The sequence below is a fragment of the Festucalex cinctus genome, chromosome 3 (genome assembly GCF_051991245.1).
Source record: "Festucalex cinctus isolate MCC-2025b chromosome 3, RoL_Fcin_1.0, whole genome shotgun sequence".
In the NCBI taxonomy this organism is placed as follows: Eukaryota; Metazoa; Chordata; class Actinopteri; order Syngnathiformes; family Syngnathidae; genus Festucalex; species Festucalex cinctus.
The window spans coordinates 14,565,717-14,586,222 of NC_135413.1; the positions used below are offsets into that span (position 1 = coordinate 14,565,717).

Sequence of the window (20,506 nt, forward strand, 5' to 3'; positions counted from 1 at the left end):
CTAGCAACCGAATTAGCTAAAAGCTTTTAGCTCTGTTGTCAAATTCACTTTAGCTCGAGAGGCAAGATCATACACAAAACTGGATGTCGAAGTTATATCATTAACATCTGCCATTTATCACTGAAGTTGGCGAGTGCTTCCCTATTTCCGCGAGTTTTGCATTGCATAAAGTAAAATGTGCTGTAACTTTTGGACTCTGTTGCTGACACCGGTTAGCCTTGACACTGCCACGGTGCTTCTGTTTACATCACAGATGACCCGCATGTGTGTCACAGACAGGCAGATGGCCAGCAGGAACAGCAAGGCACTTTTGAGAGGAAAATAAGACTGTAAAAATTAAAATGATGATGTTATCAACATGTCAACTATTAGATTAGTCGTCAACGGATTTGGTTGACGATGTATTCGTGGTGAGTCGACTAATCTTAGTGGCCTTATACAGTTGAGTCATTCTCAACTGTTTGTGGTCTGAAGTAGGGTACAAATCAAGATTTTTAAATCATAAAATGATCATAAAAAATTGTGCTGTTCTTATAGTGTATTTTAAGAAGCTCAAAACAGCACTTCACACTATTGGCTGTCTGCCAACAATCACTGTTAACACTACTGCAAACTGGCATATCAGAGGTGGTGTATGGTAGAGACAACTTGATTTAGAACATTGTCATGCCATGCGAGTCATTAGCATGCATAAGGTTTGACTACTTGAGTAAAAAAAAAATCCCCCCTCTAGTAACATAGGAAATAAACATTCTGTATCAGCAATATGCGCAAGACCGAACGACCAAAATCCAGTGATTACTATGAGTTACTTGTTACGGGCGAGGGGTGTGGGTGTTTGACAGACAGACCAACCGACCGGCATCCAGTGATTACAATTCGTTGGGTGGACAAGGTTCTGAATTTTATTTTATTTTTTGGTAGGGTAGGAGAGACCGGGGCTAGTTGTATCACGGTTAAGTTGTCACATTGCAATTTTCTTCTCCACCAGAGGTTGCAACGAAAAAGTGGAATACTAGTTTCCTTCGTATAAATGGTTAGGGGTTGTGTACCGTCTGAGAAGAGAATATCACATTGTGAGCTGACATGAGTGCCAGTTATCTGTTTTGCACAACCCAAAGTAAAAATTTTCAACTACATATTTTTTTAAGCAGGCGCTGTACATAGACAAATTGTAGCAGCAAATCATGTGGACTGGTTAGAGGAGAGATTCAGGCATCTTGTCATGCCTCAGTCACTGCTCTGTTTTAAGTTATCTTTGAACTACAGCAAGTTTTAGCCAACATGGTAGTTTGGGGTAAGTTGTCTCGGCCTTCTTGGGGTTTGTTGTCACATATGCAAAGAATGGGCCCATGAAAAATGCACCTCTGGCAACTCTTTTTATGTATGGCAGAATTGTTCTTCCGATGATGAGTCTGAAGAGTGAGGAAATTTGTTTGCCAGGTTGTGTTTAATTGTTTAAAAATTGATTTTCCAGTTGTTGGAACTACAGTATGCCCACATGTCATCACTGGTTTAAGTCTCATGATGAACCATTCATTCATCCATTGTTTTTTTGTTTTTGTTTTTAATTCAATTTAATCTCAAATTTCCAGTATAAGGGAAGCAAATCAGGCATTTGAGGTTGAGAGCTATGACCTATATGCCAGCAGTTCCTAAGGACTTTATTGTATTTCATAATATTTTAGTTTGTTCAATGACTATGGTAAATTTTCAAGATCAATGATAAACCATTTCTCTGGCTGGAAAAGCAAACAAACAAATAAAAAAACTAATAAAAGAACAAGTTTAATTGTGTCCTTGTTTTATTAGTTGCAAAATCCAATGTGACATTACCCCATATAGTGTGACAACTTACCCATTGGTGGGGCAACATGTCACATGTTCACGCCCTCTATTTGATGGCTTATAACTCTGCACTGACACAAAATACGAAAATGACATGAATAGAAAAAATATACCCAAGACTTTGGTCATTCCTCTGGTATACATTTTATTTAGATATTATGTATTGATTCCAAGAAATGTATAAAAGTATAAAAAATGATACAACAGGCCCCGGTTTCCCCTAATCGTGGAGGAGCAAATTTGAGGAGCAAATTTCTAATTTTGTGAAGGAATTTCTCTCTGGTTTATGCAGCTGTTTAATTCCAGGAACGTAAAGCAAAGGGTTTTCTTAAATCAGTGGTTGTCAACCATACCCCTATCCAGCCTGTTTTCCATTTCTCCCACAAGCAACACAGGTGTTTCAAACAATTAGCTAATCAGCAAGCTCTACATGAAGCCTGATAACGATCCTCAGCTGTGTTGGCTGGGGAGAGATGGGGAAAAAAGGCTGGATAGGGGTACTCGAGAACCGGGTCTGAGAACCAGTGTCCTAAACAATACCAAAAAAATTACATAATCAACAGTTTATTTTACTTTAAAAAAACAAAAAAAAAACAAAAAACAACAACAACATTATTTTAGCTTGTTATGAGTATTTTTTTCACTTAATATTAGTTGTAACGTCTTATTAATGAAAAGTTATATATTTGTCCTTAATTTGTACGAAAGAGGATTAGGGCCAGTGAAGAGAGAAAAAGAAGTTTGGCAGGATTCTCACTTTATTCTCAGAATTCTCACTTTAAAGTCATAATTCTGAGATTAAAGTGAGAATTTTCATTTTGAAGTGAGAATTCTGACTTTAAAGTGATTTATTCTAATGAAGTGAAAATCCTGCCAAACTTTTTTTTTCTCTCTTCATTGGCCCTATGTCATGACTGAGTCATGCCAGGGTTAGGTTTGGGTCTTGCAGGGGTCATGTTTGGGTCATGACCGTGAGGTCAAGTGTCTGTTTTGAACTGATGTAATCGGCATCCAATTTCAACTGGTTTTAAGATATGTGATGTCATGAGCTATGTGATGTCAAGAATCTTTAATCTTTTTTTCTGGTCAACAGCCAATCAGATAATTCCATGTCAGTCCTGTTACACACATGTCTAGCCACAGCCAATCCGATCAATTCTATTGTCTATTTAAGCCAAAACTGAGAAGTACTACTGGCAATCAGACCATGATTCGCAATCAGTTTTAACGTAAACTTAACGTTCATAGTTAAGGGCTCTACACTAACTTTTCCACTGGTAGTACTGGTGCGAGTAACATTTTTAGTTGCTCGCACAGCACAGGATTGGTCGCACCATTTTTTGTGGAGCTGCAGCATGAACTTAACCATACGCAACTCGATATATTTGCAAAATATGTCATTGGAACACGAGGTTTGCCTGCAACAGCAGTGGCTATCAAAACAAGTCAATAATTTCATATAACTTGTTTAACTCATCGTTTAACTCATGTGAACATTATTTTGTTTAGCTCAGTAAAAGTCAATCCTTTTTTTTTTTTTTTCGCCTGCTCCTCGGCTGATGTTCCCCTGACCATCTGTATCGCTTGATTTGTCACCTTCCGCTGGCCCTCCTTTACTACCATCATTTTCTTCCTCATTCTCATTTTGTTTTAAAAAATAATCAGCAATACACCGATTCTTTTTTTTTTTTTTTTTTTTTTTTTTTTTTTTTTTTTTTTTTTTAAATTCTTTGTAAACCACCCAACCAACATTCTGCCACTTGTGGAAAATTACAACTCACACTAACATCTGGATGTAACAGGACATAAGAATAACATCTTGTAATAATCCAGAAGACAAAATTCGATTTCACGATTTAGCACATTTTCAACGATTTGATTTTCAAAATGACAATTAATTGAAATAATTTGATTTAATGCCCCGCCCTTTCCTGGCCCATAATCCTCTGCTTTCGGGTGTGTTTACTTGTAACATTAACATTTTTCATCATAAATATATTACTTTCAAAAACATTATTTTATTTTTTTAAAAGAAGAAAATAACTGGGTTATGAAGTGTTAATATTTCCAATTGCCAATTAATGTGACTTATTCAAACACCACTCCCTAATGGAGGGCGCCTCAAATTTCATTCATGAGGTCTTCAATGAGTCATCCATGAATTGAGGCTGCAGTGAATGAGCTGGATCAAGTCCAGCTAGTGCTAGATGGGATGAGTGTCTGTCATCCCTTTCTGTGAACAGCTGGGCCTGACTAGTAGCCTATGCCAAGTATGAGAGTGACTCTTCACACACTGTATACTGTAAAGATGATTAAGATGTCCTTCCTAACTCCCTGGATGTGAGATTTATTTTTATTTTTTTACATTTCGCTGTGAATTGAGATTTGTTTTGTGTATTGATAAGTACAATTTAGGGAGATAGTTTTGCTTCCTTACCTCCAGCCCCCTATTTCTTCATACCTGCAATTTAAATGAGCTTAAACAGATTTTAATGGTTTAATTTATCTGTATCACTAGAGGGATCTTCTGTGTTTCTCTATCAACCGTGAACCACACCCCTGCTTGCAAGAAAGACCAACCAGTGAGTTTGGCAGCATTCTGTGTCTGATAAGGTGCTTGCCTCCTATAACCAATTGTCCTTTGTGGAGGTCAGTTGGCCTTTTAATCTCTGCTACTGCCTCCATGGTCTCACTCTGCTCTGCTCCAGCTGCCCAAAGAATGACCCCATAGGGAAAGGTCACCTGCACACAAAATCCGCAGGAGAGAAATGTTGAGAGGGCAACTTCTTTCAAAATGCAAGTGCAAAATGGAGGATTTGCTTTGTGCTTGGCTGATGAATGGATAATTAAGCATTTAGTCATTTTTTACATGTCTAAAAATGTGGATTACCTCAAAATGGATAGTCTTTCTGGAATGTTCAAACATGTTTGATGGCTTCAGAACGGGAGAATTTGACTGGCTCATCTGCCAGTCAACACTTGTTTGGGAGGATGATGTCATAGTAGTGCAGAAGGAGGGTGTGGCAAGCTGTCGTGGAGCCTTGTATTGGATTGATACCTCCCCAGAGAGGGTCTCCTTACCATCAACGCTCCATTAAATATCGATTATCTCGGCAGTAGACTTGTGACTCTGCCAGTATGGATTCTTTAACCAATTAAGCACTTCAATTGAGAGCAGAAATCATACTAGGAAAGATGATGGTTCTTATGCTATTCTTTTTACACGGTTGACATCTGTAAATAAGGCTGAAATGCTGTCATGTTTTTATGGAGAGCTTAGGAAAAGCTAAGTTAGTTTAAAAGCGGAATTATTTTTTTCTGTTATAGCGTCCCTTTTGTTTTGCAATAATACTGCAATAAAACTTTCCTTCATATTCAGCCATTGCCCATCAGTTCCCTTCACAAGGGCCCACCTTAAACTGTCATGTAAGATTATCCTCTTGGCTTAGGCAGGGGGGTATAGTGTTTCAAAACCAACTGTTAATTTCCCAGGCTGGATCTAGCAAGTTATAAATATCTCTCAACACGGACATACTGTTAGTGATCCTATGCTCAAGCCATAGCCATAGCCATGCATAGATTTTGGGAACTGCTCGAAAACAAACAAACAAAAACACACTTGTGGTGAAATATATTTCATAAATGATGTGCTGATCATGATCCCATTGACACATCAGAGCAGGCAGCAGCTCAGTGCGCAAGCCCATACTGACAAGTGTCTGGACGAAAGCAACAGCATCTCTAAACATGAAGTTTTCTATTCATCTCCTTGTGTGGATTATTTATCATCCGCTGACATGGCCTAGTTTGAGAGGAGATATCAAGGCTGTCTGGTTTCCTGCCTCCAATCTTCCAGCAGCAGCCATGGCTCTGTTGAATTTTCAATTTCAACTGTCACCATTCGGCAGGTGTGCACTGTGTGATGGGTATGCATCACCATTGGTGTCAATTCTGTTTGCGGTGCTATTGCTGTTCATGCAAAATCTCCTCACTTAAGTGCGGTAGTTACCTAATCCAATGAATTCTGAGAATTTGTTTTATGTTTTCTATTTTTGTAGCTCATTTTAACTGCAAATAAAGCTAAAGTACTGTTTTACTATTGTACAAATGAAGCATGTTCTTATTTATTGGCACATTCATTATGACGTAGTCTTCTGATCCTGTTAAAATAAACTACATTAAATGTCCACTTAAAGTGACAGTCCAAAACATTTCTGTTGCAGTTTGTAAACACAACATTCCAAGCTGGTACTTTCATGCCAACAGACTCTCGCAGCAAGTCAACCCAACACCAGTGGCTTGCTGTAGCAGGTCGCGACGTTAAATTTTAGGGATGAACGATAATGCTAGTTTCAACCGATATCGATAAACCAATAATTTAGAAGTGCAGATATCGATAAGTAAGCCAATAATTGTTTACAAAATTAACTTGAATACAAATATGCTTTCGAATCATACTACAAGTCTAACATATACATTGAAACATTGTATAAACTTTGCACAATGTTTCAATGTATGTAAAGCACCATGAAACTGAATTTTATTGATATGAGCCACAACCACAACAGATGGACCAACGTGGCATGTCTATGCTGGATTTCTTTATTGTCTGGTTTATTTGTATAAAATCAAAATTGCCGATAATTATTGGCAGATTTCTCTATTATCTGTTTTATCTGTTTGACGTCAAATTGGTCGATAGTTGCTGATAATTATCGGCCACCGATATCGTGCATCCCTACTAAATTTGCAGGTTAACATTCTGTTAAACTGTCCAACAGCAAGCAGGCCATGTCGCTCTTCAGCCCAAGCCACTCTATTAAATTTTAATTCAATTCAAAATTTTTATTTAATTCTTCAAAAAATAAATGAAGTTAAAATTTAACAAAAAATAAATTAATTAATTAAAAATACAAATGGACTGAGATAATTTAGTTTTTATAATCCAGATTGTTCCACAAACTGACACCTTGAGTTGAAAATACATTGTTCTTTTTGTTTTGTTCTGTATTTAGCTTTGGAAGAAATATTCCTCTTAATTTAATTTGTACTCACTTTCCCCCTTTTTTTTTTTTTTTTAATAAATTTTATTTGCATGTTATTTGGTAAAATATCATGATGGGCTTTATACATTATTTTAAGGCGGTTAAACTCCATCAATTCATTGAATTTTAAAGTTTTTAGTTACATAAATATTGGATTAGTGTGATCACTGTATCCACACCCGAAAACGACACGAATAGCACGTTTCTGTAAAAGAAAGATGTGTTCGGCTAGGTTTTGTCAGCACACCCTCACACTTGAATGCAATAGGTCAGGTATGGAATAATCAATGAATTATATAGCAATCACAAAGCATTCTTGTTCAATGATTCTTTTGGGATACCTTACCTTTGACATGTTCTATATACGCTTTCCATGTTAAATGTTCATCAATAATAATCCCTAGAAACTTTATTTCATTAGTCCTCTCTATTTCTATACTTTGCACAGTCAGTGTTGCTTCAACATGGACATTTTTAGGGGTGGTAAAAAAAAATCGATTCGGCGATATATCGCGATACTACATCGCGCGATTCTCGAATCGATTCAATAATCGGCAGAATCGATTTATTTTTTTTTTTTTTAGGATTCACACCTTGAGCATGGAAGAATGTTATATGAACGGCACATTAAGCCTTAATATTTTTATTTTAATGCTGTTCAAACATGAAACAGATTACAACCTCTATAAGACAAATAAATAATACATTTTCATATAAATCTTACACTCTACAAGCTTACTGATTAGTATTTTCTAAATATGAATGAAAAAAAATCGCAACAATCGACTTATAAATTCGTATCGGGATTAATCGGTATCGAATCGTGACCATTCGTATCGGGATTAATCGGTATCGAATCGAATCGTGACCTGTGAATCGTGATACGAATCGAATCGTCAGGTACTAGGCAATTCACACCCCTAGACATTTTACAACTGAAAATTGTAAATCTGGTTTTACTAATATTTATAGATAGTCTGTTGATGTTGAACCACTTCATAATATTCTTAAACTCGTTCTCTATTGCTTGTAATGCATTATATATAATTTTCCCCTTCAGGGCTTGGAAGTTCTCAACAGGCTGTTGCAACGAGTTAGGCTATGTTTCTTAAAGGACTTACCCAGTGTGTTTACCCTTTATTAAGCCAATATTTGGCAATTATATCACATCGTTAAAAAAAAACATTTGGAATGTGGAAAAAGGACTTCAGTTCATTTCGTTCATTTAGAAATTGAAGACAAAAGACAAATTTGATTTGTATCCATCCAGTGTTTATTTTTGAGGGAAATGCTTCAGATGCTACCTTTTAATCTCTTAGCCTATCTGCATTTTACATATCTTGTACGCAGGATCTACATTTATGTACACCATCACTATGAGACAACTTCTGCTTCTATCAGTAGACAGTCATCAATAAACATCGATGACCCAGTTCCATTGGCAAGCAGATATTCCTATGCCATAACGGTGCCTCCAGCACATTTGCCACGTGGTCTATAATGCCTTGGTTGCTGGCATTTTTCTTTCTCACCCCTCTGGTCCATGTTTGCTCTCATCTCATGTACACATGGCTTTAGACTTTCAAAATGACAGGTTAGCTTGCTTTGACAATACACCAGTAAATGATGGTGTTTTAATAACAATTGAAAAAGTATTTACTGGTATGTTGTTTTACGTGGTCTTTCCATTCGGACGCCTCCGTGGACATTGGTTACGGTGTTCAGAGCCACCTGTTCCTGCAAGGCTCAGCAGCAGTTTAATGAATGTAGGATCCATTGCTGCAGCTTAATGGCTATGTTCTTAGTTATGGAGTCCACCTTTCAGTCAATCATTAACATCAGTGAGCAAAGCATGGCTAATCTTAGAGCCTTTGACACAGAGTTTATTAAAGACAAACCACTCAAAGGAATCTATACTGCACACACTCCATGTGTATGTTTATCTATGGGCTCTCCTACTGTAAATTCTTGGAAATCAAGGCGATGATCATTTCATCTGCATAACATAGTATCATTAAGATTTTGAATGTATTTTTGTGTACAGTTTAATGCACACATAAAGTAATGTAATTGTTTATTCGTAGTGAAGACAAGTAATACACACAGTCCAAACTGAGCCCCTTTGGTCACAGCCACAATCTTAGCCTCTTGACCATAGCTGCCCCCATGTAATAGATATACCGGCTAGTCATACTGTACTTGGGGAATCACTGGGATTTTCCTCTTTTAAAGTCTACTGAGACATTATTCCCATGACAGTATTGCCTTGTCACTCATTGTCATCCATTCATACAGAGTATGTCAAATTGTACTGTAACCATATAGTTGCTAGGGGCCTCTGGCAGAATGAGCATGCGGTTGGCCATGGATTACGAGCCCTAACTTGCATTTGATGTAATCTCGCTAAACCGCCATCATGGAAATTTCTCTTCTTCATTACGCTGACACATCATCTACCATCATGACTGCCACTTGTCTGTTTTCAGATCATTTTCAGGTCACAAACTTGGTACATTTGTGGTAAATTTACAGTAGACTGAGTCACTGTATATCAGCTACACCCTTATGACTGCTTTGTCTTCCCATTGATTTCATAACAGCAAGAAATGTTTAGACATGTCTTGCTTGTCCACATTGGTAAATTAGGAAAAAGCCAGCCAAATGGCAGAGTGTATTTTGTATGTCTGTTGTACTGTCAAATATTGGTCTCCACCATAGAAATACAGTGTAACCACTAAAGTCACAATCTCACACAATGTATTTATTGATACTGCACATCAACTTCCAATTTTGTATCTTCGTAAATGTATTAATAGTTAAACAGCCCTGTGTATTTTTAAATTTGAATAAAATGAGCTCAAAATCATATACATGTTAAATCAGTGGTTCTCAACTTGTTGGCGATACTGAACCCCACCGGTTTCCGATTCGCATTCACCAAACTTCTTTATCTACATGTCTATCTACATGTTATATAGCTACATGTTATATAGCTAAATGACAAAAACAGCACAGATATGATTCGAAGTTTAGGAAAAGTGTGTTGAGTTTGTCAGTGTACTAAATGTCAGCCTGACTCTGCTTGCTTTTCTTCTCTCCAGCTGCAGTGTCTGCGTATGTGTGTGTGAGGCACAGCGGCAAAGATGACAGAGTACAAGTTGGTGGTGGTGGGTGCTGGAGGCGTGGGCAAGAGTGCACTCACCATCCAACTCATCCAGAACCACTTTGTGGATGAATATGACCCCACCATAGAGGTACAGCACTCTCTTTCTTTCATACACATTCTACATATTCTCACGTCAGTATCACTAGAATTATGAGTAAGAAGTTAGTGAGAGAGAAAAGTGGTGCACATTCCTACTGTTTTATAACATTACTTTCCTTATGAATGGTGCACAGAAAAACTGTTTAATCTTGTAGCAGAGTGGATTATTCCTGAAATTATTGACTGGCCGATATTTAGGTGAAAACACATCTCATACAGCGTTATCGGACATGTTTTAAAAGTAATACATGCTTTCTTGCAAGATTTTGTCCAACCCCCCCTCCATTTTCTTTCTCTTTTTCTCACCACGCCTGCCTCTGGGCAGACAATGTCCTTTTTGTGTATTTGCATTCCTGGCTCCTATGCTCTAATAAACAAAGGGAAGGCACTCCCATCCCACGTTTTTGTGGCTGCACACTGGAGGGCTTAATACTGACTTGGTTCGTCGATTGTGGTGTTAGTATGACCTGAAAGTTGAAAGGGAATTCGTCAGTAGTTGTTAAGCCCAATGGGAAAACATGTGAATGTAAACTCATGTAAACTCATGTATGGGTGTGGGGGTGGTCTACTGTACCAAAACTCAGCTACACAAAACTACCATCATAGCTTCATGCCTATTCATCCCTGCACACTAAACACTTTATTATTAAACACTGTATTATTTTTGCCAAGTATACAATGACTAGGGATGTAACGATATCCAAACATCACGATATGAAGCTCACGATATGATAATTATCACGATATTGTGTGGGGGGGGGGGGGGGGGGGGGCGATATTTAAAAAAGATCACAATATTGTTAAAAAAAAAAAAAAAAAAAAAAAGCTCATACTAAGAAAAAAAGCACAATATTGTGCTTTTGTACATAACAGCAATGCATATAAACCACCTACAATCTCTAAAAACAATATTGAGGCACTTTTGCTAATGCAAGCACACATTGATCGCTTCACAAGCAAATTAGTTCCCCTTCATCTGACAATTAGCATAGATTTTAAACATAGAAGGCCAAAACATCCCTAATAAAAATGAAATTGCACTAATAAACTAGCCACTAGAGGGTGCTAGAACTGCACAAATGGAAATCAACCTGACTTTTTTTTAACAGATGTGTTCCTTTTAACTCATTTGCTCCCAGTAATGTGTTAATACATTTTGTTTTTTTGTTTTTTTAATGTTTTAAGTGTCCCAAAAACGTATTTATACGTTTGTTTGTTTTTGGGTTTTTTTTTTTTTTTATGCTGGAGCATACAGTAGGCTTTGATGCAGCCTCTCAACTGCAAAGAACGGTTGCAGAAATGGTAGTTATTACACAAACGGCCAGCAGGTGGCAGCAGAGCAAAGGAGATCAACCAGGGCCATGTAGGAAAAAAGCTCATTACTTAGAATTTTAAATAAATTTGTGAAAACTGATGAAACTTAGCTCTTTTCTAATGCTAATTGCTGCAAAACGGAAACAGATAGAAACATACTTTTTTCCTGATGAAGGAAGAGACTTGAATCTTTCTTTTGATATGTTCCATGCTTTTATAGCAATAGAACACAATATTCTGTGGGCCTTGCAAAATCAGTCAAAATTCAGTCAAACAGCCGGGAGCGAACAGGATTGCTTCTGTGAAAATGGCAAGGTGTGAATGAGTTAAATATTGTGAACATGACAATGATTATATTGTGGCAATTTCAATATCACGATATCACGATATTGCCCTGATCGTTACATCCCTAACAATGACCTCATAATTATCATGTGAAATTCAAGCCTGCTGCAGCCACACATTTGCTGAATTGCGTCTTTGCACTCATTGAAACCATGAATAGGCATCTCCCTTAACTCAGTCAGTAGTGTATTTATTTTATCATATTTTATTGTTCAATCTTTATTTTTACAAATCTTTGGATTTACTGGGTAAACTGGGACCTCGGATTAGGTGCCACATCTTGTGGAAAATATGTATGTTAGATTACCGTACGATAAAAAATTCCTTGAATTTTCAAAAGCTCAACAATAAGTGTAACTTCAAAGGACAATGAGAAAATAAATTAGTAACAAAGTAAAATAAGAATATATTAAAATAACAGCAATATAAAGAAAAGAACAAACTGCTGTGTGCGCACGTTGGCCTTGAGAGCTAGTGTGGTGCCGTCAGCCGCGCATGTATGGAGTGTACACTTAAAATGAGAAGAAAGTTGCAATGGAGCTCTATTAACAGTTTCACAGATTGGGAATAATATGTTCCTTTGAGTATTGTAATATTACCTCTGTGTATCTGTTTCTACGGCCTATTTGTGTGAATATTCGTTCAGGAATATATCGGTAACTCCCAAAGTGATGCTAATTTCTCGTCAGCATGCCAGTGGGATTTGTTTTGCATGGGCTTTATTAGCATTAATACTAGTGATGTTTTTAAAATTAAATTTCTTTACTTTAAATATACAATATGTGTGTAATTCTTTTTGTAGTGTTTAACGTTAGCTCCAAACGCAGTGTCATCAAACAGGTTAAAAAAACAGTCAGCGAGTGCAGATTCCAACATCACACGCCTGCTGCGCAAATAACTTGGTGCATTTAGGGTACTTTCATAAAGTCGGGAACTCACACACACACACCGTACTGTTCAGCACAACCAATCACAGCGCAGCTTAAGAAAGCAGGTGAGCTCTGATTGGTTGCAGCCTCAGCCTGAGCATCATTGACATCATCTTCTTCAGTCGACAGCAAGTGACAAACAAAATGGCAGCCGCTTGAGATGGATAAAAATGGATGTAATTTGCTTCATAACTCATATTCCAAAAATGTAATATTAAAGGAAGGCTCCTTTAATTTTACATGTATGGCTTGATCGGCAGTAAATAGTTAGTTTAGCTACGAAAAATGCATAAGAGCTGAAGAATACACCCTTATATTGATTTATTTAACTTTTCTTCAACATAGAAGTACTTCCGTGTTGGAACGCCCCCGAGTGGTGACGTAACAAGTGTGTATACTCGCTTGGCGAACAGTAGTTCACGCAGACATAACAACGAGGAGGACACAAACTGTCACTTATGCCTTTGTGTATTGCAAAATTTTGCAAGGCGTCGGCAAGGAAAACCCGCGAGACCCCCCTTAAAAAAACAAAAAAAAACAAAAAAAAAAAACACTTGAGTAGACAATGGTTTGTTTGCTAAGTGCTGTCAACCTCCCGAAGGACAAGCAGGCGTGCGCGCAGCGAACATTTCAGGCATGAGGACTAAGAAAATATGTTACAATTTGAGATGGGGTACGCCACACGCCTAATACTAAAGCCCAACGCAGTACCGAGTATCTTTAAAGAACCAGACGTGGGAAATAATCAAGCCGATGGAGGAGCCGCAACTGCTAGCAACACGGAGCCTTCACTCTCACAACAGCCGGCACAAATCGAGGTCTCCCTACGGCCACTGAAAGATCTCGGAGAAGCGAAGCAAATTTAAAGCGAAAGGTAGGCATGTTTAGGGGGTGGGGGGGGCATTCGTTATTATACTGCACGGACTGTTTTATTTCATAATTCATTTGAGTGTGAACATTGTCAAGTACGGGGACCAGGACGTTATGTTTTATTAGCTCGTAAGTTGTTTATACTTCACAAATTGACCATGTTCATAATCTTATTTTACCAAAAAATTTATAGAATGTGGATTAGTGTCATTATCATGTGTCATGTGCGACGTACTACATTTGTGTTCTGTCCCGCTGTTCTTCCTGTGGTAACCAGCCTAGGTAACGGCGTCTCGCATTTCCTTACTTCATTCTGTCTATAAATAAACACGGTTAATACACAACCTTCTGGCAACCTTTCGTTTACATCATCGGGACGCTACGCAAAAAAAGAAAAGAAAAAAAACAGCTAGGGGAGGTTGGGCGCTGTAACGATGATACATTTAATTTTACTATTTTTTCTTTTTCCTGAAATAGTTCGTCAGTTCCACACGTTTTGCATTGCTCGTGCTGTGTGTCACTTTACCTGTTGGATATTGGCAGTTGAGATTGTCCGCAAGGAACCGATCCTCGAGTTCTTTCATTTCCAGACAGCACACATTCATTAGCGGATTGTCCATTCCTGTGCAGCTCCCGCACCACCACTCACCCCCCGCCTGATTCACTCGTTCGTTAAAGTTTATTTTGTGCCCGAAAAGACCATCTGGCGCCACACCTTTCACATCCAAGGCAGACTTTCCTTCGGTAGGGTTATTTTGTCGTGTTGGATCGAAGCGATAAGGTTTAATCCTTCCGGGTTTGACGCTAGATGCACGGCTGCGTTGCATAGTGCTTCCATAGTGTAGCGTTTACACACTAGTGACGTAAACATCCGGGTTATTTAGTCACGTGTAACAAACATGCCGGCGTTCGATTCATTTTAACATCGGTTTAAAAGTTATTAAATGTACATAAAAAAATAATCACGTCACCAAATTAATTATTGAAAAAGTAGCAACTTTTTGCTGCTAAAAATGGATCAATAAGTAAAGTGTTCCTTTAATAAGAATGTCATGGTTAGACTAGTGAGGTCACATGTAACATATTATTGTAAAGAAATGTTTATGGTTGACTTCCACTTGAAACTTGAAACTTTGGTCCCGGCCGGCGGCATTCTGACTTTTATGTATCTGATTTTAAATGCCGGGCAATAAATTCCTGGGTCGATTTCAAAGCCCCATCCTGCATCAGTACCTTATACTCTGGATAACAAGCCGTGAAAAATCTAGGAAAATGTCATTTCAGGTGGCCACTGCGGAAGAGGCTTAGGATAAGTGATAACCTAATATCTCATTCTTCTTATGTAAACATCTAAGAGGCTGGCCCATATTTTGGAATACCTGTTGCAAAAAACGAGGAAGGAAACGTAAAACAGATTTACACCTGTGTTATAGGTGTTGCATATCATGTTTATGTGATCTCATGTGAGTAGTGTTGGAAAACTTTTGTCCAACTTCAAAGATCAGGTCTGTTGATTTAAGGGGGCCAAAGAATGCCTTGCTGTCTGTATTTGAAATGAAATTGTGTCTATTCCGTTTGCTTTGCAGGACTCATACAGGAAACAGGTTGTGATTGACGGAGAAACCTGCCTGCTGGACATCCTAGATACTGCAGGTCAGGAGGAATACAGCGCAATGAGGGACCAGTACATGAGAACGGGGGAGGGGTTCCTCTGCGTGTTCGCAATCAACAACACCAAATCCTTTGAGGACATTCATCAATACAGGTGTGGAAAATGACAATGAGTGGGCAAATTATGACTTGGAGTATGGCAATTTGTGTGTGCAGTGCACACTTCTATGGGCGCTGTGAGAGAGAGTCCAAAGGAAGAGGCACGTGTTTCCACTAAGTGTGTGCCAGCTCTCTGCAGTGGTTGGGTGGTGGTCAGGCTGTAGCATTGAACAACACAGCTAAAGAAAGCTTAGCCCCAACTGGAGGATGCCAATGACATCGATCCTGACTCAATTAGGGGAGCTGGAGATGAGACTCCCAAGGACACAGAAGGAGAAAGGGAGGAGTTCCCCTGTACCATCTTTGGATTTGTGACATGCCAAGTTAACAAGACAATATGTATTCTATAACTCTCCCTTCATTCAACCAGTCAAAGTACAATAACAAACTTTAACAGTAAATGGCTAATATTTTTGACAAATGTCAATAATTCCCTGCCTGTTGCAACATTCTGGTTAGAATTGCAGATGTTACTATTTGAAGATCGTATATGAAATAGTTTATTGTATGAAACACTTGGTGCATTTGAATTATAACAAGGCCATAAGCTGAGGCAGGTAAACACCATTAGTGGTGTTGATGACAAATGGCCTAGCTATGACTAATGTGGATGTGTCCTGCTGCACTGTAACTGAGGAGGAAGGAGCTAATAGATTGATCGGACCCCCTCCTCTCCCTCTCGATTTGCTGGCTGCTGTAGCAATGAGGTAATGCTCTTTGCCGCCTGCCTGTTGTCCATCTCCATCCCTCCCTCTCTCGCTTCCCTTCCTCCCCAGCACCATCCTTCCTTCAGCAGTTCAGTAGTCCCCTGCACCAGCAGGGACTCGATCCTCCTCAGGGTCCTAGTGTTCCCTGGGTGCTTCGGTTTCCAGTTGTGAATCAGCTGCTGTTTACAGTATAAGTCAGGGAGCTCTCTAACAAGAGATATTGTACTACAATTTAGTAGTAAGGGGAAGTCTACCTTAAACATTTCTTGACAATAATATGTTATATGTGACCTCTAGTCCAAACATGACATTCTGATTAATATTACATTTGTGGAATATGAGTTATGCAGCAAAATCCAGTCATTTTTATCAATCTCAGGGGGCGACCATTTTTTCACTTGCTGTCGATTGAAGAGGACATCACAGTTCAGGCAACGACCAATCACAGCGCACCTGTTTTCTGAAGCTGAGCTGTGATTGACTGTTACATGAGACCGGATGAACTATGACATTTTCACTGGACAGCAAGTGGCAAAATTACGGAAGAGAGGAGAGAGAGAGAAAAAAAAAAGTTTGGCAGGATTCTCATTTTATTCTCAGGATTCTGACTTTAAAGTGAGAATCCTGCCCAACTTTTTTTTTCTCTCTTCACTGGCCCTAATCCTCTTCTGTACAAAATGGCCGCCTACTAATATTGATAAAAACTGCTGGATTTTTCTGTTTAACTCATATTCCACTAATGCAATTTTAAAATAATTCCCTATTTTGACTAGTGGGACTTCAAGAATTGTGGGGGGGTTGATTTCCCTCCTTTAATTTAACGTTGTACTGCTGCGGCAAGTTGGAAGACAATTTAGGACTGCTAATGTTTAAGTATGTCTCCATTATATTTTGTGTGCAATCCACAGAGAACAGATTAAACGTGTGAAGGACTCAGATGATGTTCCCATGGTGCTTGTGGGCAACAAATGTGACCTGCCGGCACGCACAGTGGACACAAGGCAAGCCCAGGAACTCGCCCGTTCCTACGGCATCCCTTACATCGAAACCTCTGCAAAGACACGACAGGTACATAATGTGAAGTTCAAATAGTTGACATGATACGTTGTTCATTGTTATTGTACAGTTGGCCCACACCAACAGTTTTTCAAGCCTAGAAATCAACAATGCATTGAAAGCTGTTAAATATGTTATTGTGTTGTACAAGGTACAATGAGTCATATCCAGGTTACCTTTACTGGAGAGCAGAAATACATTTGAACGGACTCAAAAGTAGCGCTAACTGTGTAGCCCACTCCTCTGCGATCTGGATGAAGGCTAGTGCAGATGATTGCCATGGTAACACTGACACAATTCTCCACAGTGTGCTCTCCTGAAGGCTTTGCTTCCTCTGAGGGGAGGTGTTTGTTGTGCAACTCTCTTACAATTGATCACGGTTCTAGATTTTAGCCCATGGAACAATCTTGTAAATTAATTGTAAGATGCCAGCGACCTAAATCAAGACAAAGTAAGTGTCATTTCATTTCTGTCTGTATTTTGCACAGGGAGTAGAGGATGCCTTCTACACACTGGTCAGGGAAATTAGGCAACACAAGCTGAGGAAGCTGAACCCACCAGATGAGAGTGGTCAAGACTGTATGAGTTGTCGCTGTGTGGTATCGTGATGAAGGTGAGATTATAAAATAGTTTTTGTTAATTTAGTTTTTATCTACATGCAATCGGTAGCTAAACTAAATCAAAGGGTTACTTGACTCATTGCGCCATTTTCAGCAGTAAAAAGTTCATATTTTGTCACTGTCAACTGAAGATAACATCACAGGTGCTGAGGGAGTAGGTAACGACCAATCATGGCTCACCTGTTTTCTGGGTTTTGTCAGCAAACTGAGCTATGATTAACCGTTAGGCATTATTGTGACCCGTTTTGGGCTTTTTGATGGTTCTGACCAAGTCATTTCAAAATAAGATAACGCCCAGGGGTTAATCGTTACCCACTTCCTCAGCACAGGTGATGTCATCTTCAATTTTCAAGGTATTAATTGTACATGAAAAATAATGAAGTTACCAAATTCATTCTGGATAAAATATTAAGTTTTTGCTGCTGAAAATGGCTCAATGAGTCACCAACCCTTTTAACATTTAAAATGTTCAGCAGTTTAACACATAATAAAATGAGCCATCAAATTGTAAGGCTCGACTGGTCCAAATCTATTGTCAAAGAGTAATGTCGCCCCTACTCCAGCATGGAGGACTAAAGTGCCCAAATTAAATAAACAATAAAACAATGTCTTTAATACATTAAAATATCAAAAGGGTAATTATTTCACTATTTAATGATTTGGTGGTTCATGTTGCGGTGTTTCATGAATTTATTGATTGTGTCAAACTGGCCCATCAAAGTCAGTCAGAGGGGCTAATGCAAATCTCAAAGTCTTTTCTCATGTAGATTTGCACAGGTGAGGCCAGGCAACCTTAGAAAACATGCGTGACCTGAGAGCATTCCGGTCAGATGTTTCCGACACATTGATAAATCACTGCTTTTGCAACATATAAGTCATCTTTGATCATGTTCAGCACGAGTGACTCCATGATTGCCTTACATGTCATAGAGTAAAGGACTCTGCTCAGTTTGTGCGTTTTGCTACAGGGGTCAGACAATGGGGTATATGCCACGAAAGAGGCGGGACTGTTTTTGCACATCAGCTTGGTGCTGGTTCGGTTTGCGACGTGTGGGCTGCGTCAAAAATACTTGTGCTTCCGACTTTGTGCCCCTCAGTTGCGCATTCGCAACCCGGACTGGAACCAAACTGTTCTGCAAAATCACGTCCCGCCTCTTCCGTGGCATATACCCCATAGGTGAACTTTGCAAAATTTGACCAGGGTTCCACGTTAACAGTGGCCAAGGGGCCACCTGAAATTTACTGACACTCTAGTACAAATTTCATAACTATGATGAAATCAACATGTTTTTGCATTTTTAATATTAAATATTTTCAGTTTTATCCACTGAACTTGATCAATTGTCATTGATCTACTGTTCTACACACATAATTTTGCATCTCAGGTTCAGCCTTACCATAAGGAATGGCTTGGACAAGTCCAGAAAATGTCAAATGTTGAATATTCAGTTGGATTTTATAAAACCCACATTATGCAAAATAAATAACTCATTTTAAACAATACAATATAAATATAATATTAATATAAATGTGAATTAATCATTAACGATATTTTTGTGAAGTACAGACGGCCATCAGTTATCAACGGTCCTGATGTACAATGTTTGAAGTTTTTTTTGCGCAGTGGTGTAAGAAAGTGTGTTTACAAGAAGGAATGCTCAGTTGCAACGTTATATTTTTTCCTTTGATTTTTTTTTTTTTTTTTTTTTTTTCTTCATGGCCTGGAAGTATTTTCAGACAAATACTTAATAATTTGCTGTAATTATGATTTCACTGATGCTTTTGTGTAGGTTAAAATACAATGTCTCTTTCTTTCCATCTTAAGTATAAAAATGTGTTTCATCGCTAGCATAGGAACAGAACTGTCATAAAACTAGTAACTAGTATTTCCATTTTGAGTATTAATACTTGTGTATCCTGCCACCTTTTTCCCCAAGCTCCCCTTTGCAGCTGGAAAGAAATGCAACAGCACAAGAAGTCACAGCATGGACTTGTGGAAAATAGGAAGAAAAAACTGAATGATGAAAGTGAAATAAACGATTGCAATTGTGGTCTTATGAGAAGAAGCTGAACGGGAGCCCTTTTTTATGGAAAGAAAGATTTGGACTGACTGTTGCCCGTGTGGCTATACCTGAACAAGCTTGGCCAGCCCTTTACTGTTTTTTGTTTTGTTTTGGTTTGTTTGTTTTTTTTCCTCCATGTCAACAGGTGAGCAAAACCACTAATCACAATAATCAATCCCAATGCTGGGTAACTAACTTATTGCTTTCAGTCTCGACACTGGTCATACAGGGGGCACCTCGCATCCCCAACCCCCTTTCACCTCACTCTGAAACATTCATTCCTCTTGCACCCTGGTTTTGCTCTGCAGGGCCTGGGTTTCATTTGTTTGCTTTATAACCACTCGCGTAACCCAGTTAAAAAAAAAAAAAAAAAAAAATCTTAACTACCTCCCTTTAAAGGTGGAGGCTGACCTGGGTATTTGTAGAAGGTATTGTTGTTTAACAGTTAGCCTCGCTGTAAAAGATGTGCATTTTGGTTTTGAACTGGAACTTTTTGTGGGTGAAATCACTGATCTCAATTGATAAATAGAGCTTAGCAATTTTCGTGACATGACTACAGTGTGTGTGGGTGTGTGTATATATATATATATATATATATATATATATATATATATATATATATATATATATATATATATATATATATATATATGCGGGGTGCAACAAAAAACTTT

At 38.4% G+C, this 20,506-nt stretch overlaps 1 protein-coding gene across 1 annotated transcript in view; it reads left to right on the forward strand.

Annotated features, from left to right (window-relative positions):
• Window positions 1-20,431, forward strand: part of LOC144015726 (GTPase HRas) — a 21,953-nt gene extending 1,522 nt beyond the window's left edge. Inside the window, exons 2-6 of the mRNA XM_077515989.1 lie at window positions 9,995-10,147; window positions 15,203-15,381; window positions 17,002-17,161; window positions 17,638-17,762; window positions 19,707-20,431. Coding sequence (XP_077372115.1) covers window positions 10,037-10,147; window positions 15,203-15,381; window positions 17,002-17,161; window positions 17,638-17,757 — 570 coding nt within the window. The 5' untranslated portion in view covers window positions 9,995-10,036 and the 3' untranslated portion in view covers window positions 17,758-17,762; window positions 19,707-20,431. The remainder of the gene's footprint in view (window positions 1-9,994; window positions 10,148-15,202; window positions 15,382-17,001; window positions 17,162-17,637; window positions 17,763-19,706) is intronic.
• Window positions 20,432-20,506: the final 75 nt, after the last annotated feature.